Genomic DNA, 27984 nt, shown 5'->3' with positions numbered 1-27984 from the left:
TTATTTAATATACCGCTCTTTTTGAAAGTCAAATCAAAGCTGTGTACAATAAAAACATGAAATAGAAGTAAAAGCAGAATTCCATAATAAAAAAAAGGAAAGAATCATTCAGTAGAATAGAAAAGACACAAATTTACTCATGAATCACAGCTTCACTATTATATGACCCATTTGGAAACATAGTCCTGACAATTCCACAGCAGAGTAGCCCAGAGCTGTGGAGTTTTTCCCAATTGTATGCTTGATGATAATATCCTGATTGTCAACAGAAATCAAGTATGGAAATGAGTGTTAAGCAAGACAGCAGGAATAATAAGCCACCGCATCTCTCCTACTTCTCTGGAAGTTACAATACTCCTTGAGTTATGGATTGAGTCTGCTGCACCTGGGAAGAACTGTGTATGCTCAGAACTTCATTCTAGTCCTGCTCTGGGGGGTACTGTTCTGGCTTAGTACCATTTGATGTCATCCAGTTCACATTATTAATCTTTCTTTCTACAGGAAACACTTGTCACAGCTTAGCTTTTCTGAGGCTGCTTTATTTTTATCTGTTAAAAACCAAAAAAACTCTGGAGTGACGATGTTCCCAAATGGACTTTATTTGAAAGTATCAAAGTTCCAAAGGTACACTAAAATCATCCACATAAAATAATTCCACCCACATAAAAGTAAAATTCCATCCACATAAGAGCCTTAAAGGACTTAGGGATACAAGACCCAACACGGGGGCCCCTTTCCATTGCAAATGCAAGCAGTGTCTCACTTCCAGCTCACCACACAATTGTTTCCCACATACTCACCTTTATAGGACCCCCAGGGACCCCTGAAGAAGACTTTGTCGAAACGCGGACCGTGTTGGGTCCTGTATCCCTAGCGGACTAGGTCCTTTAAGGTTCTTATGTGGATGGAATTATTTTATGTGGATGATTTTAGTGTACCTTTGGAACTTTGATACTTTCAAATAAAGTCCATTTGGGAACATCGTCACTCCACAGAGTTTTTTTGGTTTTCTCTGGATTTTCTTCTTTGTGGATATTTTGGGGTCAGTTCTTTTTGTTTTTTATTTTTATCTGTTCCCACCATAACAAATCTAACTGGTACTGTTTTGATTGAATATACTACAAATGACTGAAGCATGGACTCGAGGGAAGAAAGCTTTAAAAATGGGTGCTATAATAAAAAGTTTATATGTCTTTTGGTTAAAAATATGATATACATAATAGAACAAGAGGGTTAAAACCTACAGAATTGGCTAGAGCTTCAAGACAAAGCAAGTTGATTGAGTTGCCAGTGTTCCCGGGACTTTAGCTTACTCTGTGGGTGATGTTTTGAATGCTTTCAACAAATTTAATAAGGCTGCTAATTTATATTGACGTAGTAGCACAGTGAATGTGTTACTTTTCTGTATTTTAATTAGTATACAAAAGTTTTCACAAACTGAGGCCTGAGTTCTCTATATGGCACCGATAGCAGCAGCTGCGTAAAAAACAGACATCAATTGCGTGTCAATCACGCAGTGGCACAGAATAGAGAATTGTGCCTCCGGGATAAATAGGTGCCAGAAATGTAGGCCAGTGTTTGTGACACATATCTTTGTTGCGACTCGTGCTTATGCAAGTGCTTTACGATTCCTAATGCCACGTCTGGTATTAGCCACGCCCACAATGGCATAAGCACTGTAAAGCGCTATGAAGGCATGATTCTGGCACCTTTTATTTATGCCAGTAGGCACTTTAATGTTTTTTGCTGTTTTAAATGGCGTTTCTTTATTAACTTAAGCACTGGTAGGGCGCCTAAGCTTAGGCGCTCTTTAAAGAATTTCCCCCCGAGTTTTAAAATTTTTGACTACTGATGTAATTCATTTAATTAAATAATTGGAATGTTAGGCAGTGTTTTGAAGTTTTAGATACACCTTTTAGTTAACGCTTTTTAGTTAATCCTTATAGTTACATTTGTTGTTGTTGTTTATTTCATTTATATTTATTTATATTTCATATTAGTTGTATTTAGGCTTGCACTAAAATGTGATTTGTCCGGTTTAAGAGAAGATTTTATTAATATCTTATTTCTTTTTCGAATCTCCTATGTTCTGATTCTCTTCCTGCTCTTATTTTCTCCTCTTCCTTTTAATTTGAACTTAATGTTGTCTGCTCTTTATCTCTTATCTGTTAAGAGTTCTCGTTATTACTTTCCTGGCATCTTAGCACAGATTGTGATCCCCATCTATGACAGATAGGGAGATTCTGTGTGCTGTACTTTCTCATGGTTAACCAATTTTAATGATGATGATTTTTCCTTATTTTATTCTTTTGTACACTGCCATGAACCGAAAGGCATATGTGCGGTATATAAATAAAGCATTATGTTATGTTATGCTGCTCTTTTTCCTGCAGTTTAAACTCTTGGAGTATGCTTTCATGTCTGGGTTTTTTTCATCTTCTGCAGAAATTGTAAAAAAGAAACGGACTTAAACCTGGCACTGGGTTGCATAAGAGATCTGGAAGCTCAGCTACATGCCAAAGAAGCTGATCTAGCTACAGTTCTGTTTGATAAAAGAGATTTGGAATGTCGGTTTCAAGAGGCAAAGTGTCAGATAACCTGTGTAAGAAGTCACATGCATACTCAGTCTAAATCATTTCAAAAGTAACAATTGCAATTACTGGGGTTAATATACAGTAGGTTAACCAGATAAGAGCATCTCCTATCTGGCTAATTCACCCTGCTGGGGCCTGCCCAAATATTTTGCAATACCTAACCAGCTAGTACCACTGAATTTTTGTCCAGACCGCATCAGTACTATCTAATTAGTTCCCGGGTAGAGTTTGGATGAAGTCAGGAGCTATCTGGTTAGTGTTTAAAAAAAAAATACTGCTGCGTTGAGTTGAATAATGCCCAGTAGTCCATTTTCATCAATTGGTTTTCTAGCTCTTGTTTAAAGTGCTTTGCAAGTGGGATGCAAGCTACTTATTGATGTCTTTGGCCATACTCTTATGCTACATGAACAGATGGTGAAGGCAATTTATGAGAAAAGAAATGATACTTCTTGGCCATTTGCTATTAGATAAGTTTGGGAGGAAGTGACACAGATGACGATAGAACTGGGTCTAGAAACAAGAGTTTTCTGTTCATCTTTTTGGTGGATGTTTTTCATAGTTAAGCACCTGTCAAATTTAAAATTACTTGGTCAGGTTGTTTCAAATTTCTCCCTTTTTTTCTGTCTTATTTATACAGCAGTTCTAATTCTTAGTTGTGGTGGTTGTAAATCCAGACTATTCCTTTCAGGGTCATTATTAGGATCTATTAGGTGAATGCTCCAATTTCAGTGAATAAAACTCCTCTTTATAAGCTATTTTGCATGGTTATATAATTAAATTAAAAAAAACCCCAACATATCCAGTAAACTTTCCTGTAATTACTATGCATATATCGGTATCAATTTTGAGAAATAGTTTAGTTTAGCATGGTTAAGCAACAGGACTTACTAAGCTGATGAAAATTGATAAGCATGCATAGATTATAAAAGGGAGAGTAGGGGAACCCTTCCCTATTTATGAATTGAAAGCATACCCTCGAATGTTTAAGGATGATCAAATCTGAAGAAGGAGAATGATGGGTATTTACTGTGTTAAGATGAAATTATGAAGGAACGAGATGCTTTTCTGCATACACATTGTGGAGCTTGGTAAACCCAGAATTAGAGAATGACATGGGGACAAATATTTCCCCGTCCCCACGGAGAGTATTTTTTCCTGTCCCTGCCCCATTCCTGCAAACTCTGTCCTCACCTGCACAAGCCTCAAAACACTTTAAAATCATAAGTGTTTGGAGCTTGTGTGGTTAAGGCAGAGTTTACAGAATTGGGGCAAGGACAGGGACAGTGACAAAACTTGCGGGAATGGGGCAAAATTTGTCCCCATGTCATTCTCTATCCAGAATGATGTGCAAATTATGTTGTTGGTTTAGACTGAAGGAAAACTAGAGTCAAATCTGTTTGTCTACTAGCACTCTCAAATCAGGCCTTAGGCTTAGTGGGGATGGGCGGACCCGCTATGCCTAAGGCCTGATTGGTCCAGGCTTCTAGAGCCTGGGCCAATCAGGCCTTAGGCTTCGCGGGATTGGCCGGAAAGGGGCAGGCCCGCCTTATTTAGACGAGGCTGGCCTACCGGCTGGATGGTACCAAGACCCGTCCGTCCGGCCAACAATTAAAGGTTAGTTTTGGGGGGGGAAGTTAGGGGTGGCCATTGGTGGCTGTTAGCGTGGGGGGGGGGGGCGTCTTCTGGCAGGAGGGATTGGGCACCCTCCTGCTGGTGATCAGTAGTGTGGGGGGGGGGCATCTTCCGGCAGGAGGGATTGGGCACCATCCTGCCGGTGATTGGTAATGTCGAGGAGGGGAAGGGCGGCATTCCGGCAAGAGGGGTTGGGCATCCTCCTGCCAGCAATCGGACAGGCAGCCGCGGCCGCTATACTTATCGCGGCAGAGAGATCCCTTGCCCCGGTAAGTATAGCGGCCGCGTCTACTTACAATGTAGGCCAGCATTTTGCTGGCCTACATTGTAAGCGTCTCTTCCTCTACTAGGGAGACGCATAGGGCCGCCTAGGTTCGCCTAAAGCCCTTAGGCGAGCTTAGGCGTCTTGCGGTTCTCCCTAGGCTCCTGGAGGCGCCTTCAATATAGGCGGCCTGCCTGGGGAACAGTTTTTTTAAAAAACGTGCATCCCGATTGGCTGATAGACAGCTGTAGGACGCCTATATCTAATAAATTGTGTGCCCTCAGATTGGGTCCCAAAGTAACGGGCAGGGTCAAAAACTGGTTGAGTGGAAGTCGACAGAGTAGTGATCAATGGAGACTGCTCCGAGGAAAGGGATGTTACCAGTGGTGTGTCTCAAGGTTCTGTTCTTGGGCCTGTTCTTTTTAACATTTTTATAAACAATATTGCTGAAGGGTTGTCGGGCAAGATTTGCCTCTTTGCGAATGATACCAAATCTGCAATAGAGTAGACACACTGGATAGTGTGAATAACATGAAGAAAGACCTGGCGAAGCTTGAAGAATGGTCTGAAATTTGGCAGCTAAAATTTAATGCTAAGAAATGCAAGGTCATGCATTTGGACTTCAAAAACCCACAGGAGCAGTACAGTTTAGGGGGTGAAGAACTTGCGTGCACAATAGAAGAGTGGGACTTGGGTGTGATTGTATATGATGATCTTAAGGTGGCCAAACAGGTTGAAAAGATGACGGCAAAAGCTAGAAGGATGCTAGGTTGCATAAGGAGAGGTATGGCCAGTGCGAAAAAGGAGGTATTGATGCTCCTGTAGAAGACTTTGGTGAGACATCATTTAGAATATTGTGTACAATTCTGGAAGCCGCACCTTCAAAAAGATATAAAGAGGATGGAGTTGGTCCAGAGGAAGGCTACTAAGACGGTATGTGGTCTTCATCATAAGGCCTATTGGGACATACTTAAAGATCTCAATCTGTATACTTTGGAGGAAAGGCGGGAGAGGGGAGATATGATAGAGATGTTTTAAATACCTACGTAATATAAATGCGCATGAATCGAGTCTCTTTCATTTGAAAGGAAGCTGCAATAAGAGGGCATAGGATGAAGTTAAGAGGTGATAGGCTCAGGAGTAATCTAAGAAAATACTTTTTTACAGAATGGTTGGTAGATGCATGGTACCATCTCCCAGAAGAGGTGGTGGAGACAGAGACTGTCTGAATTCAATAGGGCCTGGGATAGGCATGTGGGATCTCTCAGAGAGAGAAAGAGATAATGGTTACTGTGGATGAGCAGACTAGATGGGCCATTTGTCCTTTATCTGCCATCATGTTTCTATGTTACTCCACTCTGTTCCCACTATCAGCTTTATCCATCAGATGCCTATATAAATAGTTTGTCCATATGAATAATTATTTTGGCTATAGCTTCCTTCTTGATTTTGGTGTGTGGTGCTTTAAGCTTCAGTTCACGCCTGTCCAGGGTCAAACACACACATATACATTTTTAAACTTCTGTCTAGCTTAGTCATCGCAGTGATATCTTCTAGTTAAGGCATGGAATGAACTACATATGATCTCCAAACAGCCTGTAGAGATTAATTTGCCCTGTTTGATGACTCTTTTCAGCATCCCAAACTTAGAAAAAAGCATAAGCTGGTTTTGTGACTGGAAACCAAGTTATTAAATTTTACTGTCCCGCACAAAGGGCGAACCTGGGTGGCTTACAGTCTAAAACTTCAGGGGGAGAGCAGGGGTTGTATGAATGAGAAAATGAAAGCATGTAAAGTGAGAAAAGGAGGGGGTGTGGCAAACTACAGTTGTGAAAGGATATAGGGGATAGGGTAAACACAATATGGGAACTCTGCATTTTGGTGGGATTCATCCAGTGGAATTGAAACGTAACTGCTATGGTTTCAGTTCAGGTCCTTGGATCAGTGTGCAACACTGTAGTAGAGCCACTAGGAAGGCCCAAAATGGTTACTTTCAATTATTTGAAATTTAATGTTTTGCAGTTTATAATAATATTTTTTTCTTAGCTAGAATCTTCACTGAATGATTCTACAAAGCAGCTTCAAGATGAAATGCTGTGCAGAGTTGATTTGGAAAACAAAGCACAAACCTTTCGAGAGCAAATGGAATTCCAAAAGTGTGTTCATGAAGAGGTAAGCCTGGGTCTCAGTTAGTGCAAGAGCCAACACTGAAACATGTACAGTAGTGTGTTATCATATTGTAAAGCATTTTCCAACCTCTAAACTTTGTTGCTTATCCTTGTTTAGTTTTTGTTTGTTTTTAAATCAACAGTAAATGCTTTTATTTAATTCAGCTATTTTATTTTACTAAACGGTGCTAGAGGTTTTTAGCATAGGCCAGGCTGATTAAAGGGCAGCACTGGCAGAGTAGGGATTTTTCAGTTATTCATCATCTTGGAGTAGTGATTGTATGTCTGTTATGATTTCCCTAATTTTTGATTGCATGTCACTGCAATGTGTGTTTTGCAGTAGGTTAGGGAGATGTTAACAATCCAATCCCCTTTCCCTAAAAACAAAAGCATCATAATCCTACCCTTTATCTGAAAATCTGCAATGACCCTCTGAAATATCCAAGGAAAATAAATAATCCTCTCGGTTCTTGGGTTACTGTAATTTTATTTTATTTATAACCCCCTTGAAACCTAAGAAGCTCCCACTAAAATATACATAATAATAAAACAGACATAGCAATCATAATAGACAATCACTAATAAAATGATTCTACTCATGCAGCTCTTAAAATCTTAAAAAGATTGCATGTTGCAGTAGTCTGTCACAATTTTACTTCAGACAAATGCTTTAATAAAGAAATGTTTTAAGTAGTTTCCTAAATTGTAACACATTCTTGCACAATCTAATTATTCCTGAGATACCATGCCACAAAGAGTGATCCTGTAACAGAAAAGAAGGATTTCATGGTATTAACTTACCTTACGTCATCTCTTTTCTGTATGTCTAATAACATGCCATTTTCTGATCTTAATGACCTAACTGGTCTTTATAAGACTAGACATTTAGAAAAATACCCTGGTAAAATTCCATAAACTCCTTGTTGGACTAGCTTCAAAATTTTAAACTGCACTTGGTGATATACCGACAGCCAATGAAGTTTTTAAAAAAACAAAACACTGGAGTGATATGTTCAAAACGGGATTTTCCCATTAAAATCTGGGGGCTGCTGAATTTTGTACAATCTGTAAAGCTTTCATACCTATTGCTGGCAATTCTAAATAGATACTATTACAATAGTCAAGTTTTGATAGTACCATGGATTGCAGGACTTGTCTGAAATCCCAGCCAGTCAGAACATTTCTCAGTTGAGACAGCATTCTCATTGCAAAATAATGTTTTTATTTTCCCTTAAATGCCAAGCATTAGGAGGGCAGTTCATTATGCAGAAGCCTCTATGACATCTGGATTATTTCCTGTTCAGGGCTCAGCATAGTCTGGTATACATTATTCAGGTATGACTCTATAAGCCCTTTACTGCTGCATAGGGCTTAAATGTCCAAAAATCTAATTCCAGAGCATCTCTTAAGTGCAATATGTAAGTCTCCATGGCATAGGATGGATTTGACCTCATGTCGATCATCAAAGCTTTGATCTTACCTCCAAAGCATAAACAAATAGTTTGTTTATGGGCTGTCATGTTGGCCTGGTCAGCCATGAGAAGCTGATCAGTTGCAGCACATCCCACTGCTCTGGCCTTCCAGTCTTGCCTGCCTTAAATAATTTAGAATTATAGATCCATGGATGCAAAAAGCAAAACCAGAGTTAACCTATCTTTACCATTTTGGAGTAAAGAATTCTTGATCTTAAAAAATGCATATTCACAACTACTTTACTACCGGCTTAGCTATGAAAAGTGTTTTGGTGAGGTGGTAAATCTTACATACTTTCATACAAGCATCATTTTGTTTGATACTTGTAAATTAATGGCTGGGAATAAGTATTTTGACTTTTTTTTTTCCACCTAGGAAATGAGTGAAACAAAAAGACGTCATGAGACTAGAATAACAGAAATTGATTCTGGACGCCAGGCAGAATTTGAGTGTAAGCTTGCAGAGATACTTAGGGAGCTAAGAAGGGAACATGAGGAACAAATCCAAGACTACAAGGAAGACCTGGAACGAACGTTTTCTGCCAAGGTGATTATGAGGAAGATTCTTTTAATTAAAATGTATGTGCAATCTCTTTATCAGGTAGGCATGCATGAAAGCAGAAATAGGTACAAAGACAGCATAGAGAAGTTTGTGTTGCCTTACTTTGATTTTGTAAGTACCCTTGCTTCAGGAAAAATATTTTGTGTTGTACACCTCAAGGAGTTAAACTATGTTGATAGCAGGAATATTGGGACCTTCTGGGTGGGGGAAGGGAAAAAGTGAGGGGCTTGATAGGTATTTGTTTTATAGTTCAGTGTAGCTTCATGTGTATTATAGATGGGCAATAATATCTTACACTCATGAGAACCCTATCCACACCACACTGTGTCCTAGATTCTTAGATAAGATGAAAGCATCAGAAGCTGCAAGTTCACATTTCTTGGAATCACTGTACTATGAAATATCTAACCTGTAAATTGTCTGTAAGGATAACTATGGCAAATTGTAACCGGTAACAGGTAAACTGTATATTAGTATTAGACCCCTAGTATGTGTCAAGTTAAGATAAAAACTTGTAGCGTAACCTTATTTAGCGTCCCTCCAGACCGGCACAGAAACGGATGGGTTTATGCTCCTCTGCCAGCAGGTGGAGACTGAGACACTATCTTTTGGTTACAGTACAAGTGGACTGTGCAGTCCCTCTTACACTCGATCTTTTCTCAGTATCAGCAGGTGGAGTGGTAAGAGTGTGTAGTCTGTGCCGAGCTTTGTTTGGGCCTAGATTTGGTTAGGGAATTTTTCTGGTACCTTTTTGCTGTCCTAGAGCTTAGGGGACCCTCTTAGGGGTTCTACCAACCTCAGGGGTGTCACACTTGAAAGGGTCGTCCCTCCATCCTTTTCCCTCACCTCCCCAGGTTTTCTGCGTTTAGAGGAGCCTGGCCACCTATACCAGCACAGACTAGTTTAGAGTGCCTTGTGGGGTCTGCTCTAACTTGAGACAGTTGGTGAGCTGTGAGAAATTTAAAAAAAAAAAGACACAAGAAATAAACGGAGAATAAAATGGGCCTGAGGCCGCTGTTTTTGTCTCCCTCTCTCTCTTTTCACTGTTCACCATCTCTCTCCACACATCTATATCCAACCATTCTCCCTTTCTCTTTGATATCCTACTGGAATCATCTCTTTCCCTGCCTTCCCCCACCCCTAGCTTGTGCAGCATCTGTCCTTCCCAAACCCCTCCCCAGCATTATCCTGTGGCACAATATCTCACTCCAACTCCCAACTTCCCTGCCTTCTTCCTCCCTGGCTGCTGTAATTTTAAATCCTCAGGCAGCTGGCAGCAGCTACAAGGTGAGCCTGCTGCCTTTGGCCTGCACTGAAGTCTTCATTCTGCAATAGCTTCCTGTTCCCACAAAGACTTCTGCGGCAGGCTGACGGCAGCAGGCGCACTTTGTAGCTGATGCTGGCTGCCTGAAGACTTAAAATTACAGCAGCCAGGGAGGAGGCAGGCGGTGGGAGTTGGGAGAGCCATAACTGACTCTTCTGACTTCTGACCACCAATTTTTGGGGAGGCCATGGCCCCATTCCAATGCCTAAGTAAATAAGAATGATGCAGCCCTTCATTAATCATATGTAATAACCAACATGTTCTACATCTGCTTGTATATCTGAGAATATTTTTTGCTAATGCTGATAATGAGGTTTTTTGTTTTTTTTCTTGAATATAATCTAAACACTATTGGTGAAATGCCTTTCAGTTAATGAATAGTATACCATCTTGATACAAAGTTTTTCAAAAATTTTTCATAGTTGGAGAATGCTCAAATTGTAGCCGCCAAAAACAGCGACTATGCCAGTGCTACAAGAGAGGAGATGTTGTCTACAAAGATGAGAGTGGAGGCACTAACATCACAGCTAGCACTGTTCCAAAAACAGGTATGGTTGCATTAGTAAACTTTGATAGGAAAAAATGCAGTGTTTGAACTTTCTTAAGTTCTTAAAGTAGCGAAGCACTTTAAAGCTGTCCGTATCGGGGGCTTTGTGGCTGACGTTGCCCACATGTGAGAATATCTGCCTGTAGTCCCTGGATAACACCTGTTATGGTAAGTAACTGTGCTTTCTCTTCCCATCCCCTGCTGAGCTCCCATGGCAAGAAGGAAGCAACTCGCTGCTCAATAGGTCACTTCCTCCTCCTGTGCTAACTTAGACCCTACTGTTTATGTGATATGCAGAATCGCAGTTCACATAAACAGTTTGGTCTAAGCCAGCATAGGAGGAAGTGACCTGCTGTGCAGTGGTTCACTTCCTCCTCCTCTTGCCATGAGAGGTTAATGCTGGACGGGAAAAGAGTGAGCAGAGCTGCTGCTGCCCATGCCTGTGTGGAATTCTGTGAAAATTCTGCATGCAGAATTCCACTAGGAGTAACAGGAGAAATTCACAGTGAGTCTTATGAATGTAAAGTGGTTAAGAACATAAGAAGTTGCCTCCGCTGAGGCAGACCAGAGGTCCATCTCGCCCAGCGGTCCGCTCCCGCGGCGGCCCATCAGGCCCATTGCCTGAGCAGTGGTCCCAGACTATCCCTATAACCTTCCTCTACTCCTATCTGTACCCCTCAATTCCTTTATCCTCTAGGTTAACTTTGGCAATATGTTCATTTTGTCACTTTTTTTTTTCTTTCAAAAAAATTGGGAGAATAAATCAGTATTTAAATTCACCCAGATCCTAATATATCATGAAAATATTCTATGATCTATGTATTTTGAGAACTCTCAATATTCTAATTTTATTAAATTAAATTTTACCACTGTTTCACTATCCCTTTTAGTAAGCCATGGTAGAAGTTTCTTCCTTGACCCAGGACTGTGGTAGAACCTCTACCATGGTCTAGTAAAAGGGAGGAGGGTGTAAATCTTAATTGTTCTTAAATCAAAAAAAGTTGCTCAAAAAACAAAGTGGGGGACGAAGCAATGTGCCTATTTTAAGTCTTTAAATAGACCTGCAGGAATAGGACTATATTGAGCTATAGATCTGTGGTGCCCTGTCCTGCCCACTTTGCCACTGCCAGTGAGAGTGAACAACTTTTGTGCCTCTCTATTTGCATCCTGTGTGGTTACACTGCTCACATACTGGTATGACGTTACCCAGGATCACACACAATAAAATGCAAATGTTGATGCATGCCTTTCCATATTCTCCGAAGTTGATATAAATGTGTGCATGTACTTGTGCGTTGTATAAAATTTGTGCATATATTGGAGTTCTAACCCTCCATCCAGACTACACCTCCAGGATGCCTGCAGTTGATATGCATGTAAGTATGCACCATCTTACTGCCTCATGGTTATATGCACATGTAAACAAGTTTTTATAAAATTATCCGTTTATTCCCAATTATATAAACTTGCATGCCCATTTTCAAGCATAGGGTATGAAATACTACCAGTTATGTAGTTAGATGCAAGCATTTACACCAGCTATTGAGCTAATGTAAATGCTTGCGCTTAGTGCGTAAATGTGGACTTGTCTGTGGACAAGCAGGCATAATTCTCATTTGTGGGTGATGTCATCAATGGAGCCTAGTGCAGACACTGCCATAGTGCACTGTCACTTTAAATCTTTGAGTCACTGCCCCCACCGTGCATGCATAGGTGCTTTCTGCCTGACTCTCGAGCATGGAACCATGGAACAGAGAAGTTGTCTTTTTATCAGTCTCTCCTCAGCACATCTTTTTTTTTTTTTTTTTGGTGCCTTTCCTAATTTTCTTCATATTTTGTCTCAATTTTGTGTTGGTTTAATTTTTCAAATTTCTTGGGCCTTTTTTCCTTCAGGGAGTATCAACAATTACACAAGCTCCCCAGGCCATTGGGCCCTTTGTTGCGTCGGCCATTTTTTTTTCTGCAAGTCAGATGGTGCTGAGTGGCTTTGAAATGTACTCGGTGGGGGAGTAAAGATGGCGGTATAGGTGGCAGCGTTAACTTCGCAGAGCTGTTTGCCTCAGAAAAGTTACCTCAATGCCTCATTCTAAGAGGAAGGGGGCTGTCTGGCAGGATCCCTCCATCACAAGGACTTCGACCCTAACCCAGTGAACTATTTTGAACTTCGCAGCTGCTGCGACTGGCCCTCATGGGTCTGGAGGATTTCCCGAGCTTTTGCCAGTGTGAGGAGCTACCAGCAACCTTGGGTTAGAGGTTTCACTCTCCCCTACGGAGACTATCCTGCCATCATGCTGTGCTCAACTTGCAGCTCAGCTGAGTGCCCCATGCACAGAGGAAACGTCTGGGGAAACCCCGTTGGAAGGGGCTGAGCTCTCGAGAAAACAAGGAGAGAAGAGACTTCTCAGAACCAGTCTTTTGGCTGGAATAGGACAGAAGAAACCTGCCGTGGTTACCCTTGAGAATATCTGGAAAGCTCTCGAGAGGTTGAATACAACTGTTACTAGATCTTTGCAGAAACTGACCAACCTTGTGAGTACTGTGGATGCTTTGGGGAAATCACTGACTGTCACTAAAAAAATAATTTTCTTCAGAAATTAACAATGTTAATGATAGTGTCAATTCTACAAGAACTGACAAATGGGATCCTTAAGGAAAAAATTATTCTAAATAGAAAAATTGAACAATTAGAAAATCATAATATAAGGCTAAATGTACCCCTACTGAATTTTACAAAGGCATTTGAAGTGACACCCCTTGCAATGTTTAAAAAATATCTGGTAGATATATTGAAATAATCCCCAGAACATATACCATCATTGAACCGTATATATTATCTATTTATTTATTTAAAAAATTTTATATACCGTTTAAAACTAAACAGTTTAAATAATTACATGCACAATATTTAAAATAAACACTTGATAAACAAATACATAATAAAATAGACATGTAATAAAAGAAACGTGCAATCTACAGAAAAATACCATAATGTGGACAATAAAGAACATGGATAGTTCATCAATTTTACCAGAAATAGCTAAAAAAAGCGCATCTACGAATAGCTGCGTTTTACGCCCCTTTCACAGCAATTTCATATGTGACCCACCAAGGAGTTCCATAACTTAACTCTTGCACAGCAGAAAATCATTTTACCGGTCTCAACAAGTCTTGGATTCATAGACGTCTTAAATAAAGCTCAGAACGCAGAGATCTTTTTGGTGTGTAACTGAGTATATTACTTTTAAGCAATTCTGGGATGTTTCTATATAAGAATTGATGGCAAATCATCAATTTTTTATACTATATTCTGAAGGTGACAGGAAGCCAATGCAATTTTTGGAGGTACCTCTATAGGAGAGGGAGCTCTGAATGTGATGGAACCCTTAAATGTCACTGAATTATTGGAATCCACATTATCCTCAGAAACAGAGAGAGCTATACTGTTTGTTTCCTTGGTCTTTGAACGACACATGAACACAATTCTAAGGATATATTTTCGTAACTCTCAAACCTTATTTCATTTGAAAAAAGTTTGGATTTTCCCAGACATCGCAAGGAACACACAAGAACGGAGGAAACTTTTTCTGGCAATGCGATCTGAGACTTTAACCCTTGGAGCTACTTTCTTTTGACATAACCCTGCAAATGTTTAGTTAAATTTCTAGGGTTAAAATACATGGATTTTTTAATACCTGAACAATTCCATAAGCATTCCTAGATATGAAGAGACTAGCATCGGGGAAAGTGTAGTAAAATCTTCAGATAGTCACAATGAAAAGTAGGGCTTTTTTGTTTACCGCTAAGCCTATTCCTGATTATTTTCTTAATGAGTTGCTCCTTACACTTTTGTGTACTCTCCCCTTCTTTGAATTGAGTCTAAGAAAGAATCAAGCCCTTTTTCCTTAGTAGTATACTTTTTGCTGTTTCTTTTATTGAAATGTTACTTTCTGTTTTGCTTAAACAAGAGGTCTCCTGTGGAATTATGTTAAAATTGCAAAGAAAAAAAAAAAAGAAATGTACTCAGTGCAGTAGGGCTATTTCAGGCTCTGACCCCCCATAACTGTGTTCAATGCTTGGGTCTTGAGCACTGAACATTCACTGTGAACTCTGTCTGCATGTGCAAAAGAGATAATTTAAAACCAGCTGAATCCAGTGTGATGTGAGTTTTGAGTCTGCATTGACATCGAGCATGGCAGGGGACTCAACCCCAGATGCAGAATCGACATTGAGTGTACCAATGCTGCGTTGAGAGTGCCAGGCATTGGACTTGGTACTGCATCAGCAGAGAGACTCCACCTCCTTGTCAGCCATGTCTCATACATTAAGGGACTAGACTTTATAGAAAGCTGAGAAGCATAGTCATGCTTCTCCCTCTAGGCATGCTGCCAACAGTTTTGTTTTATTATTATCATTGACGCATGGCAAATGCCTACACCTTGGTGAGCGCTCTCTATCTATTCAACTCATCACTCCTTTGGAGCATTCAGGGACCTAGATATTTCTCATGTCTACGCAGGTGTTAGCTGCAGGCTGCCTCCCAACCAGCTGTGAGCTTTCAGGGCTACTGTTTACACAATCGTCTTAGGCTTACAGGGTGCATGTGCTAGCCTTGGCCCAGCCTGAGGAAACATCGGAGGATCAGCCAAGGGAGAGGACTTGTATACTGGCTGTATGTTGATCATCAGGATCAGCACAGACTTGATTGATGCATGAGTTGGCATTAGCAGGGGAAATCTGTCTTGGGGTGGAAGATAGACTACTGCCTTGTTCTTCTACACAAAGCCCAACACGCCAATCAATGCACTCTTCCCCATACTCCACAAGAGGAGCAAAACCTACAAGGCTACTTGGCTGAGGAATTCGGTGGCATTTCCTTTGAACCATGTCCGTCACCTGAAAGGTGAAGGTCTCAAGAGAGCATATCATTTTCTGTCTTTGTGAAATGATTCGGGCAATACTTTTCAAATTGGAGGAAAAGCCCTTACTTAAAAGTTCTTTGAGGTACTAGATTATGACTCTCCATTAATGCTTCAAATTGCTCCCAAGAAAATTGATACCATGTACAAGATACAAAAATGTCCTGGGTTTGACGGAACATGATTACATCATTCCCTAGTGGTTAAGTCTGCTTTAGAGTGTGCTTGCAGTTCAAGGTCTCATGCTTCTTCTGCTCGAGGCGCGGAAGCCAGAACCTTTGATTCCTTTGTAAGGCGAGTCTTTCAAGTTTCTGGAAGAAATTCTAGAAAGACTTCTGAGTTTCATAAACTTTATAGTTCCTGAATAGTCAAGAGGTTTCTGGCAAAGGGACTTTTGATGCCTTTGTACCTCTTGCATCTCTGCTTTGGCAGTAACAATGCATTGTCTAGCGTGGCTCAGGATGATCCCTTGTTGTACAAACACAAGTTTGAAGAAGTGGCCAACCTAATTTAAAAAAAAATGCAGACACTATTAAAACTCTGTCTAGGCTTCAGCCTTTTTACTGCTTCTTTAAGAAAATACTTGGGTCCATCAGGATGTTCTTATTACTACAATACTAAGTGTCAGTATACCCAGATTGCTCCTCCTGCTCAGAGAGCTTCCATCCAGTGCGCCCACTTGCGACAACAGAGGGGACAAAAGTAACAAAACCTGATTCTGCTTAAACAATAAGTTGACTTTTTGACTTGTATCTGGAGAGCATTGACAACATTTAGCTGTCTCTGCCAAACAATCCGGTTGGGGCACGCTGCTTCTGTTTTAGGTTCACTGGCCCCTCATAACTTCTGACCATTGGGCTCTTCAAATCATTAGACACAAGGCTATGCTCTGTGTTTGGACAGAAGGCCTCCACCAAAAGTCTCATTTCAGTTTCCTCTAGAAGACTGTGCTGCAAGAGGAGCTCTCGCCCTTACTTCAGCAAAATGCCATAGAACCAGTTCCTCTGCTGGAGAGAGGTTGAAAGTTCTATTCCAGGGGGAGTTTGACCAACACACAATCTCTGAGACCTGAACAAATACCTCATGAAAGATCATTTTTATCCATCTTGTGCCTCAAACATTTATAGTGACAGTGTATTATGTCAGTGTCTGCCCGGGGCTGCATGGATGACATCGCACACATATGAAACTACATGCCTGCTGTCCTTGGAACACCTGCTACAGGTAAGCAACTTTGCTTTATACACACATTTTAGGCATCTACTGTAACTTTAGGTGACCTTTTAAGAATTACTCTCTCTAATGACCAAAATGCAGCTCCTTTTAAATAAAACATACTTCTTGAATCACAGAATGCAGCCTTAGAAAATTCCCTAAGAGAGTTGCAAGAGACATTAGATCGGGAGCGGGAGATAAATCGAAAACACATAACTGAGAGAAACCAAGAAGTGGCAGAAATCCGTCACAAGTTGCAATGTCAATTGGAAGAATATGAGCAGCTCTTGGATGTGAAGTTGGCTTTAGATATGGAAATAAATGCTTACAGAAAAATGCTGGAAGGAGAGGAAGAGAGGTAAATTAAATAAATGGTTCTTTTTACAACTTTTAACCATACAACTTGATAGGCTATTAAAACTATGTAAACATTAATTATACTTTGACATATTAAATGTCTGTTTCTTCCCCCTCCCCCCAAGCAATAAATTATTCAATGCGGTTAGTCCTATAGATTAATCCTGGTTTCTGTACACTATATAAAGTATACTTGTTTTGTACTAGGTTGAAACTCTCACCAGGTTCATCTCCTGCTGCTCGAGTAAGTACCAGCCATGGGAGCCAGCTGCTGCGTGGAAAGAAGCGAAAAATAGAAGAGACTGAGAGGGAGGAGGCTGAAAGCGGGTTTAGAATTATTCAGCGTTCCTCAACTTCAGGAAGATTGACTGTAGATGAAATTGACCCAGATGGGAAGTTCGTCAGAATTAAAAACAACTCTAATGAGGTACAGCTATTCCTAAAGGAGGTTTTTAATGTTTTCTTTAATTTGCAGTCCTTTTTTTTTTTTTTTAATCTTGGGCAGACTTTTCAGGTTCAGTATTTGCATCCTAATTGTATCCATGTATACAATCCATGTATAATAAACCCTCGAGGGGTTGTTTGTTTTTTTTCCCCCCTAATGTAGGATCAGCCACTACATGGATGGTTTCTTAAACGACGACTTGGAAGCTTGGCTGAGATAACATACAAATTTCCCAGCCGGTTTATACTGAAGGCATGCCGTAGTGTGACTGTAAGTGGAATATCTGATCGTGTGTGATTGCTAGAGAATTTTGGGATGCTCATGACTTTAAAAGGTAGTTCTGCCCTTGTGCAACATTTGCAATTGAAGCTTAGAATAAATGTATAGCGGATCTTAAATGAGCTGTGGTCCATAGACCTTCACCAATGTTTGCAATGGCTGAGCTAATAGGAAGTGGGAAGAGGTTTATAAAAATGGGAAGAAAGCATGCATCAGCAAAGGAAAGCTTATGATGCCAACGTGATGCTGATTTTTTTTTTTTAAAAGGGTTCCAGAGGTGATCCGGGAAATTATAGACCAATGGGTGTGACATCAGTGCCGGGCAAAATGGCAGAGACTATTATAAAGAACAAAATGACAGCATATATATATATGTAAGCGTGGATTAATGAGAGAAAGCCAACATGGGCACTCTCTAAAGTTGAAAGGGGATAGATTCCATACAAACGTAAGGAAGTTCTTCTTCACCCAGAGAGTGGTAGAAAGCTGGAACGCTCTTCCAGAGGCTGTTATAGGGGAAAACGCCCTCCAAGGATTCAAGACAAAGTTAGATAAGTTTCTGCTGAACAAGAACGTGCGCTGGTAGGGCTAGTCTCAGTTAGGGTGCTGGTCTTGGACCAGAGGGCCGCCGCGTGAGCAGACTGCTGGGCATGATGGACCACTGGTCTGACTCAGCAGTGGCAATTCTTATGTTCTTATGGTTTTAGTCAAGGGAAATCTTGCCTCATTAATCTACTTCATTTCTTTTAAAGGGGTGAATGAACATGTGAATAAAGGTGATCCGGTTGAAATTGTGTATTTGGATTTTCAAAAGGCATTTGACAAAGTATCTCGTGAAAGACTTTTGAGGAAATTAGAAAGTCATGGGATAGGAGGTAATGTCATTTTATGGATTGAGAACTAGTTGAAAAACAAAACAGAGTGGGTTTAAATGGTCAATATTATCAATGGAGAAAGGTAAATAGTGGGGTTCACCAGGGGTCTGTGCTGGGACTGCTGCTTTTTAACACATTTATCAATGATCTAGAGATGGGAATAACTAATGAGATAATTAAATTTGCTGATGACAAGTTGTTCAAAGTTGTTAAATTGCGAGGATTGTGAAAAATTGCAAGAGGACCTTGTGAGACTGGAATATTGGGCATCAAAATGGCAGGTGATATTTAATGTGAGCAAGTGCAGAGTGATGCATGTTGGAATAGAGGGATCTGAACATAGCTATGTGATGCTGGGTTCTGTGTTAGGAGCCATTGCCCAGAGAGAGGGGTGACATGATCGATGACATTAAAGTATCTCATGGACCGCATCGAGGTGGAAGAAGATATCTTCTTTTCAAGGGTCCCGCGGCAACAAGGGGGCATCTGTGGAAAATTAGGGGCGGGAAATTGCACGGGGACACCAGGAAATTCTTTTTCACTGAAAGGGTGGTTGATCGCTGGAATAGTCTTCCACTTCAGGTTATTGAGGCCAGCAGCATGCCTGATTTTAAGGCCAAATGGGATAGACACATGGGATCTATTCATAGAGAAAGGTAGGGGAGGGTCATTGGGGTGGGCAGACTAGATGGGCTGTGGCCCTTATCTGCAGTCTATTTCTATGTTTCTATGTAGGTGTCATTGTTGAGGATACGTTGAAACCCTCAGCTCAATGTGCAGCGGCTGCTAAGAAAGCAAATAGAATGTTAAGAAATACCAGGAAAGGAATGGAAAACAAAGATGAAAATGTTATAATGCCCTTGTATCACTCTATGGTACAGCTACACCTCGAATACTGTGTGAAGTTCTGGGTCACCATATCTCAAAAAAGGTATAGCGGAATTAGAAAAGGTACAGAGTGACAAAAAAGGAAGGGTGACAAAAATGATAAAAGGGATGGGAAGACTTCCCTATGAGGAGAGGCTAAAGCGGCTGAGGCTCTGCAGCTTGGAGAAGAGATGACTCGGGGGGTGATATGATAAAGGTCTATAAAATAATGAGTTGAGTGGAAAGGGTAGCTCTGAATCACTTGTTCACTCTTTCCAAAAATATTAGGATTAGGGGACATGCGATGAAGCTACTAAGTGGTACATTTAAAATACACCAGAGAAAATATTTCTTGACACACCATGTATTTAAACTCTAGAATTAGTTGCCGGAGAATATGGTGAAATCAGTTAACTTAGTGGCGCTTAAAAAAGGTTTGGATAATTTCCTAAAAGAAGTCCATAGGTCATTATTGAGATGACGGGGAAATCTACTGCTTATTCCTAGGATAAACAACATAGAATCTGTTTTGCTACTTGGGATCTAAGTAGGTAGCTAGGACCTGGGTTGGCCACTGTAGGAATCAGGATACTGGGCTTGATGGACCTTTGGTCCGTTTGAGTATGGCAGCTCTTATGTTCAGTAGCTTCAATAGGTGTTAGATTCAACTGAGCTGGAAGTTCAAAAGAGCAGGAATGAACTGTCTCTTCCAATACTTGATTTTCAGCAGCATTACATGAATTTGAATATGAATAGTGCTGCTGAAAATTCCTTCTGAACACGCTGGCAGTATCTGGATAGTGCTGGGGTGAAGCGAGCATGTTTTGCCTAGTTGTACATAAGTATAGTCTCAAGAAAGTACGTCCCCAGTTTCAGAAAAGGCGGCAAGAACAAGCGGTCAAAGGACCCGGTTTGGATCTCAACAGAAGTAAAGAGGGCAATAAATGACAAAAAAGTATCCTTCCGGCGATGGAAAAAGGACCCAACGGAGGAAAATCACCAGGCGCACAGGAAATGCCAAAAGGAATGCCACCGAGAGGTTAGAAAAGCAAAAGGGAAATACGAAGAGGGGCTGGCCAGGGAGGCGAAAAACTTCAAGGCATTCTTCAGTTACGTAAAGGGGAAGCGACCAGCGAGAGAGGAGATGGGGGCCGTTGGACGATGGGGATAGGAAGGGAGTGATTAAGGAGGATAAACAGGTAGCTGAGAGGTTGAACACGTTCTTCTCGTCGGTTTTCACGAGAGAAGACACATCTAATATACCGGACTCAGAGGAACTCATGAGCGGGGAACAGGCTGAAAAATTGGAACACATAGAGGTAAGTAAGGAGGATGTCCTCAAACAGATAGACAGGTTAAAATGCGGCAAATCGCCGGGCCCGGACGGGATCCACCCAAGGGTTCTGAAGGAACTAAGACAAGAAATAGCGGGCACAATCCAGCATGTTTGCAACCTATCCCTGAAAACTGGAGAGGTACCAGAGGACTGGAAATTGGCGAATGTCACACCTATCTTCAAGAAGGGATCGAGGGGTGACCCCGGGAACTACAGGCTGGTGAGCCTGACTTCAATTATAGGGAAGATGGTGGAAGCTATGATCAAGGACAGTATTTGCGAGCACATCGAGAGAAATGGCCTACTGAGAACAAGCCAGCATGGATTCTGTAAGGGAAGGTCATGCTTAACGAACCTTCTGTACTTCTTCGAGGGAATAAGCAGTCGGTTGGACAATGGGGAACCTATAGACATCATTTACCTCGATTTTCAAAAGGCTTTCGACAAGGTGCCACACGAAAGGCTGCTTAGGAAGCTGTGGAACCACGGGGTGGGAGGGGATGTGCACAGATGGATCAAGCACTGGTTGTCGGGTAGACTGCAAAGGGTCGGAGTGAAGGGCCAATATTCTGACTGGCGGGGAGTCACGAGCGGTGTGCCGCAGGGATCGGTGCTGGGGCCGTTACTCTTCAACATATTTATCAACGACCTGGAAAAGGAGGCAAAGTGCGAGGTTATAAAATTTGCAGACGATACCAAACTGTGCAGTAGAGTTAGGACCAGGGAGGAGTGTGAGGACCTGCAAAGGGACCTGGACAAGCTGGAAGACTGGGCAAACAAATGGCAAATGCGCTTTAACGTGGAAAAATGCAAGGTCATGCATATAGGGAAAAAGAACCCGTTGTTCAACTACAAATTGGGGGGGGCATTGTTGGGAGACAGCAGACTTGAGAGAGACTTGGGTGTGCTGGTGGATGCATCACTGAAGCCATCTGCACAGTGCGCAGCAGCCTCGAAAAAAGCCAACAGGATGCTGGGCATCATAAAGAGGGGCATAACAACCAGGAAGCGGGAAGTCATCATGCCATTGTATCGAGCGATGGTGCGTCCACATCTGGAATACTGCGTTCAGTATTGGTCGCCGCACCTCAAGAAGGACATGGCGGTACTTGAGAGAGTCCAAAGGAGAGCAACGAAACTGGTAAAGGGGCTGGAACACTGCCCATATGCCGAGAGATTGGATAGGCTGGGGCTCTTCTCTCTGGAAAAAAGGAGGCTCAGGGGAGATATGATAGAGACCTTCAAGATCATGAGGGGCATAGAGAGGGTGGATAGGGACAGATTCTTCAGACTGAAGGGGACAACAAGTACGAGGGGGCATTCGGAGAAACTGAAGGGAGATAGGTTCAAAACAAATGCAAGAAAGTTTTTTTTCACCCAAAGGGTCGTGGACACTTGGAATGCGCTACCGGAGGAAGTGATCAGGAAGAGTACGGTACAGGGATTGGACGGATTCCTGAGGGATAAAGGGATCGTGGGATACTGAGAGAGGTGCTGGGATGTAACACAGGTATAGAAAGCCAACAGGTCGTGCATGTGCAAGACCGGAGGGTTAGGACTACGATGGGAAGATAGGACTTAAATGAGAAACCAAGGTGGCAAGGGAGCCCCTTCTGGTGATGCAGACAGGTCGTGACCTGTTTGGGCCGCCGCGGGAGCAGACTGCCGGGCAGGATGGACCTATGGTCTGACCCGGCGGAGGCACTGCTTATGTTCTTATGTTCTTTATCTGTTTAGTCAACCATGCCGAGCAGCTAGCGAGGGTGTTAGTGCACAGTAGTTGTTAGTCCAGATCCATGTTAATAGTACCATATGAGGAAAAAACAGCCATCATGGACTCTATTTTGCAATGCTACTAACTACTCAGTGGAACTACTTCATGCATCTCTGGACCCAGCCGGAGTACTGTGTTCAGCGTACAGCAGCTTCTCATATTCATCCATTACCTTTACCATGTGACTGGAAGTTTGAACATGAACATCATTGCTTAGATCGTCAAAATACTGAGCATTCTAAGGCTGTACACTGCCCTTAAGGGATGACACACAACTATCTGTCTCCATCCGCTGATCAACAGACATAACTCACTAGTCCTGCCAGACCAATCCAGAACAAAAGGAAAGAAAATTATCAGATAAAACAATTTCTCCTTATGTTTGATCTACATATTCATATGACGAGGGAGTTGTGGTGATGGCAGGTCAAAAACACTGATATATTCCCCTTGTAAAAAGAAAAATACATATCACTGGGAAAATATATAGACATTGACCTTTACACCAATTCCATAAACTGATTATTGCTCCTCCTCCTCCCCCTGTAATGCTAATCCCCAGCCTTATTAGGGTCACACTTGTTCCTGTAGCCTAACCCATAGAGAGAATACCATGAGATTACTGCTCAAGGTCATGGTGGCTGGTTTTGAACCGAGGAGCTAGTGGGCATCGCTACTGCTGTATATATCGGTGACCTCAGTAAGGCTAGTGAGGGGTAGAGGGCTGATGAAAGTATTAACGTTGTGATAGCGTTTGGGAGGAAATGGGGCAATTGAACACAGGAGCAGTGATCTCAAATATCTGCACGTATGAAGGGTAGTGTGTTTTTGTGTGTGGTTTCCCCATGTGCAACCTATTCAAATTGATGCTCCCGCTGGACATGGATGTTTGTAAAATATTATGGGAATTCAGTTTTCTGACTTGGACATATATATTTTATAGTCATGTGAAAAAATTAGGACACCCCATGAAATATTCAGTTATTTCTTAAGAAATGTTCACATATCGAAGTCTGATCTTTTTTTTTGTTTATCTCTGGAAAGAAAGTGATGTAATTGCAGGTAAACAACACAAATTTTCCTTGATTTACTTATGAAACAAAAGATATCCACAAAAAAGTGTATTCTAACTGGAATAAATTAGGATACCTCCACTTAAAGTGGCTCAAATCACACACAGGTGTATTACATTAGTTTGTGCTCATGACTATTTGCATGCACTGCTTTCATTGTATGCTAATAGATCTCATGCATATTCATTGGGGAAATCCTGAAAACCCGACTGGATTGCGGCCCTCGAGGACCGACATTGGACACCCCTGACTTACATTAATGGAGATCGCTCTGAGGAAAGGGATGTTACCAATGATGTGCCTCAAGGTTCTGTTCTTGGGCCTATTCTTTTTAACATTTTTATAAACGATATTGCTGAAGGGTTGTCTGGTAAGATTTGCCTCTTTGCAGATGATATGAAAATCTGCAATAGAGTAGACACGCCAGATAGTATGAATAACATGAAGAAAAACCTGGCAAAGCTTGAAGAATGGTCTGAAATTTTGCAGCTAAAATTTAATGCTAAGAAATGCTAGGTCATGCATTTGGGCTGTAAAAACCCGAGGGAACGGTACAGATTAGGGAGTGAAGAGCTTATGTGCACGACAGAAGAGCGGGACTTGGGTGTGACTGTATGTGATGATCTTAAGGTGGCCAAACAGGTTGAAAAGGTGATGGGTGAAAGCTAGAAGCATGCTAGGTTACATACAGAGAGGTATAACTAGTAGGAAAAACGAGGTATTGATGCCCTTGTACTTTGGTGAGACTTCATTTAGAATATTGTGTACAATTCTGGAGGCCGCAGCTTCAAAAAGATATAAAAAGGATGGAGTTGGTCCAGAGGAAGGCTACTAAAATAATAATAATAATTTTATTCTTCTATACTGCCACAATCTTGCGACTTCTAGGCGGTTTACAATCAAGAGTGCTGGACATTCAGCGAAATACAATAAGTAGATATTCAGAGGAAATACAGAGATCAGAGACCTCAGGAGGCAATAGTATAGAAATACAATTTGCTGAGCGAAAATGTAATATGTACATTTTAGTAGGTAATGTCCGACAGGACCTGTTGGGGATAAATAGCAACGTAAAGATACGATAAGATGAAGATAACAGATTATATTTATAACAGTGCTGTAAGTTCAGGTGGAATAGGGAGGGGGGAGGGAGAGGGAGAGCGGGTCAATTGTTCAGGTATTTCTGGAACAGGTATGTTTTTAGGCGTTTCCTGAATTCCCCGTATGTAGTGCCTCATAGGACTGCTTGGTGAGAGAGAAGGTGTTCTTGGTGTTTTTTCATTTTGCAGCCTCTAACTGGGAGGGGAAATTAGTTTTGGGTGTGTTTCTCTTGAGTTTGTTATTAGAAAATGCGAAAAGGTCTGTTATGTACTTGGGGGTCAGGCCATAAAATGCTAAAATGTTATGGGGCGTATGGGGCATCCTAAGGCGTATGGGGACAAATTAAAGATCTCAATCTGTATACTTTGGAGGAAAAGCGGAAGAGGGGAGATATGATTGAGACGTTTAAATACCTATGTAATGTAAATGCGCATGAGTCGAGTCTCTTTAATTTGAAAGGAAACTCTGCAATGAGAGGGCATAGGTTGAAGTTAGAGGTGATAGGCTCCGGAGTAATCTAAGGAAATACTTTTTTTTTTTCCAGAAAGGGTGGTAGATGCATGGTACCATCTCCCAGAAGAGGTGGTGGAGACAAAGACTGTGTCTTAATTCAAAAGGTCCTGGGATAGGTACATGAGATCTCTCGGAGAGAGAAAGAGATAATGGTTACTGCGGATGGCAGACTAGATGGGCCATTTGGGGGGAGAGTGACTCAGTGGTTAAAGCTACAGCCTCGGCACCCTGAGGTTGTGGGTTCAAACCCATACTGCTCTTTGTGACACTGGGCAAGTCACTTAATCCCTCCATTGCCCCAGGTACGCTAGAAAGATTGTGAGCCCGCCGGGACAGAGAGGGAAAACTGCTTGAGTATCTGAATAAATGCATGTAAACCGTTCTGAGCTCCCCTGGGAGGACGGTATAGAAAATTTAATAAATAAATAAATAAAATTTGTGCCATCGTGTTTCGATGTTTCTTTTCCAGAGATAAAAAAGATTTGACATCAAATATGTGAACATTTCTTAAGAAAGAACTGAATATTTCATGGAGTATCCTAATTTTTTCACATGACTTTATACAGTGTGTGTGTGTATGTATGTGTGTATATATGAACTGGGAATACTAATCTAATCTAATCTAATCTAAACCTTAAGTTTATATACCGCATCATCTCCATGAGAATGGAGCTCGACATGGTTTACAAGAACTTAAAATAGTGGGTAGAGAAGAAGAAAAAGGATTACATGAACTTATGTGTAGAAAGGGGGGGGGAAGGATAGAGCTACAATTTGCTGAAAAGCCAGGTTTTCAGTTGTTTGCAGAATAACTGAAGGGAGGCTCAGGTTCCGCAGCGGGGTGGTGAGGTCGGTCCAAAGACCTGTGATTTTGAAGAGAAGGGATTTTCCCAGTTTGCCTGAATAGTGGATGCCACGTTCATTCTTTGAAAAGTGTGTTTGGTTCCGTATTGGAGCAATGGATATTTTATTCCACTGCTTGTGGGAGATGAATGGAAGATAAGTGCAAGTTTTCATAGCTTTTGCTGTTTTTTGCAGTTTAATTTGTGTAACTTAAACTGTATCTTTATGAATCTTTTTGACTTGGGATGTGTTTTGTATGGCAGTTTATAACTGAACATATAGTTTCTTGGTTGTTTCCTTGAAACACTGAGGTCTTTTTCTCCATGTTAGTTACTTGCCTTTCAGCCTGTTAGCTTCCACTATTAGCAGCTCTATTCTGAATATTTGTTGGTTATTTTTTTGATGTTCTGGATATTCAGCTTGTATACTTTTTAATATATATATACACACACACACACACATATACATATAGTAAAACTTTGGTTTGCAAGCATAATTTGTTCAAGAAGCATGCTTGTAATCCAAAGCACTTGTATATCAAGACGATTCGTTCCACAACCCAAAAAATTTAATAGAAAATACTATACGCACTCGTATTACAAGACCTCATTCGTTTAGAACAGTCACTACACTCCCACAGCATCGGAGAGAAGAACCATTGGCTCAGTTGTGATGTGTGTATACTGTATGTACTTGTATTACAAAACGTTGCTTGTATATCAAGTTAAAATTTAATCAAATGTTTTGCTTGTCTTGCAAAATACTCGAAAACCAAGTTACTTGCAATCCAAGGTTTTACTGTGTGTGTGTGTGTGTGTATGTATGTATATATATATATATATATATATATATATATATATATATATATATATATATATATATATATATATATATATATATATATATATATATAAAATTCTGATATACTGCTGTGTACTAACACATTTATTTTGTGCTAGCTGCTGTGCCCCTAGCAAATATTTAAAGATTTATTAAGCCTGATTTTTTTTTTTTTAAACCTCAAAAGATTTGGGGTGCAGGTGCTAGTGTGAGCCCACGCTCTCCTTCAGACTTGGTTTGGAAGACTCAGCGGTCCTGGGGAGCAGGACATACTGTTGAAGTTGGCCTTTTTGATGACACTGGAGAGGTGAGTCTTGAAGTGATAAAATATTTAGAAACCCTTTCTTTTAACAATATTTGCAAAAACTAGATTGATATCCTGTTTTGTTGTTTGAAGTAAGATAATGGGTACACTAAACAGCTCAGTATCCTGAAGTCTTCGGTTCATCTCTCTTTACTATTTGTTGTAGGACTCTGAAAAAGTTTTGTAGACCTTGGGATATTGGCTTATTAACCATGTTTTCTCTATCATGCTAAGCAGTTAGTGTTGTTAATCTAAATCCATGGGGAGTTGATCCCTTTAGTGCATCTAGCCCTTAGCACAGAGAGGACCAGGACATAAATGGTGACAGGGTGTGGCTGACAGTGACCATGCATAGCTTGGTGCTGCAAGCTAGCTTTCATAACAGCTAATGCTCACCACCCCTCTGCTGCTTGTACCCAACTCAAAGTACGATCGGACTCGCCTGGCATATTCTTGACAGTATAGTGGGCCAAGGTAGGAGTGGTCCTGCTCTGGGTTCAATATGGCACCTGTGATTTCCAGAGATATCACAGTACAGCCACTAGGGGTTATCCTGCCATATAAACTTTGACCACTAGCAACAATACCACAAAACTATCACAAGGGGTCTCAGGTGCCATTTTTAACTCTGAGCAGCACCAGGGTGGGAGCAGAAGGGGACTGCTACCACCTGGTCATTAGACTT

The 27984-nt window shown here is 41.2% G+C and overlaps 2 protein-coding genes across 6 annotated transcripts in view; one reads left to right on the top strand and one right to left on the bottom strand.

The window, feature by feature from the left end:
* SH3GL3 (SH3 domain containing GRB2 like 3, endophilin A3) overlaps window positions 1-27984 on the bottom strand; it is a 166962-nt gene that overhangs the window by 7352 nt on the left and 131626 nt on the right. The gene's annotated exons all lie outside the window — the stretch shown is intronic.
* LOC117348429 (lamin-L(III)-like) overlaps window positions 1-27984 on the top strand; it is a 37964-nt gene that overhangs the window by 2571 nt on the left and 7409 nt on the right. For all 4 annotated transcript variants that reach the window (XR_004536983.1, XM_033920591.1, XM_033920592.1 and 1 more), the window contains exons 2-9: window positions 2446-2602; window positions 6535-6660; window positions 8505-8675; window positions 10437-10562; window positions 16830-17050; window positions 17257-17476; window positions 17657-17764; window positions 27183-27302. Coding sequence is in view for 3 of the 4 variants with exons in the window: in XM_033920591.1 (XP_033776482.1) it covers window positions 2446-2602; window positions 6535-6660; window positions 8505-8675; window positions 10437-10562; window positions 16830-17050; window positions 17257-17476; window positions 17657-17764; window positions 27183-27302 (1249 nt within the window). In the remaining variant the exon portion in view is untranslated. The remainder of the gene's footprint in view (window positions 1-2445; window positions 2603-6534; window positions 6661-8504; window positions 8676-10436; window positions 10563-16829; window positions 17051-17256; window positions 17477-17656; window positions 17765-27182; window positions 27303-27984) is intronic.

This window comes from Geotrypetes seraphini, chromosome 14 (genome assembly GCF_902459505.1).
Source record: "Geotrypetes seraphini chromosome 14, aGeoSer1.1, whole genome shotgun sequence".
NCBI classification, from domain to species: Eukaryota; Metazoa; Chordata; class Amphibia; order Gymnophiona; family Dermophiidae; genus Geotrypetes; species Geotrypetes seraphini.
Note: the sequence above shows the minus strand (reverse complement) of the source record. Positions and strands in the feature narration are given on the sequence as shown.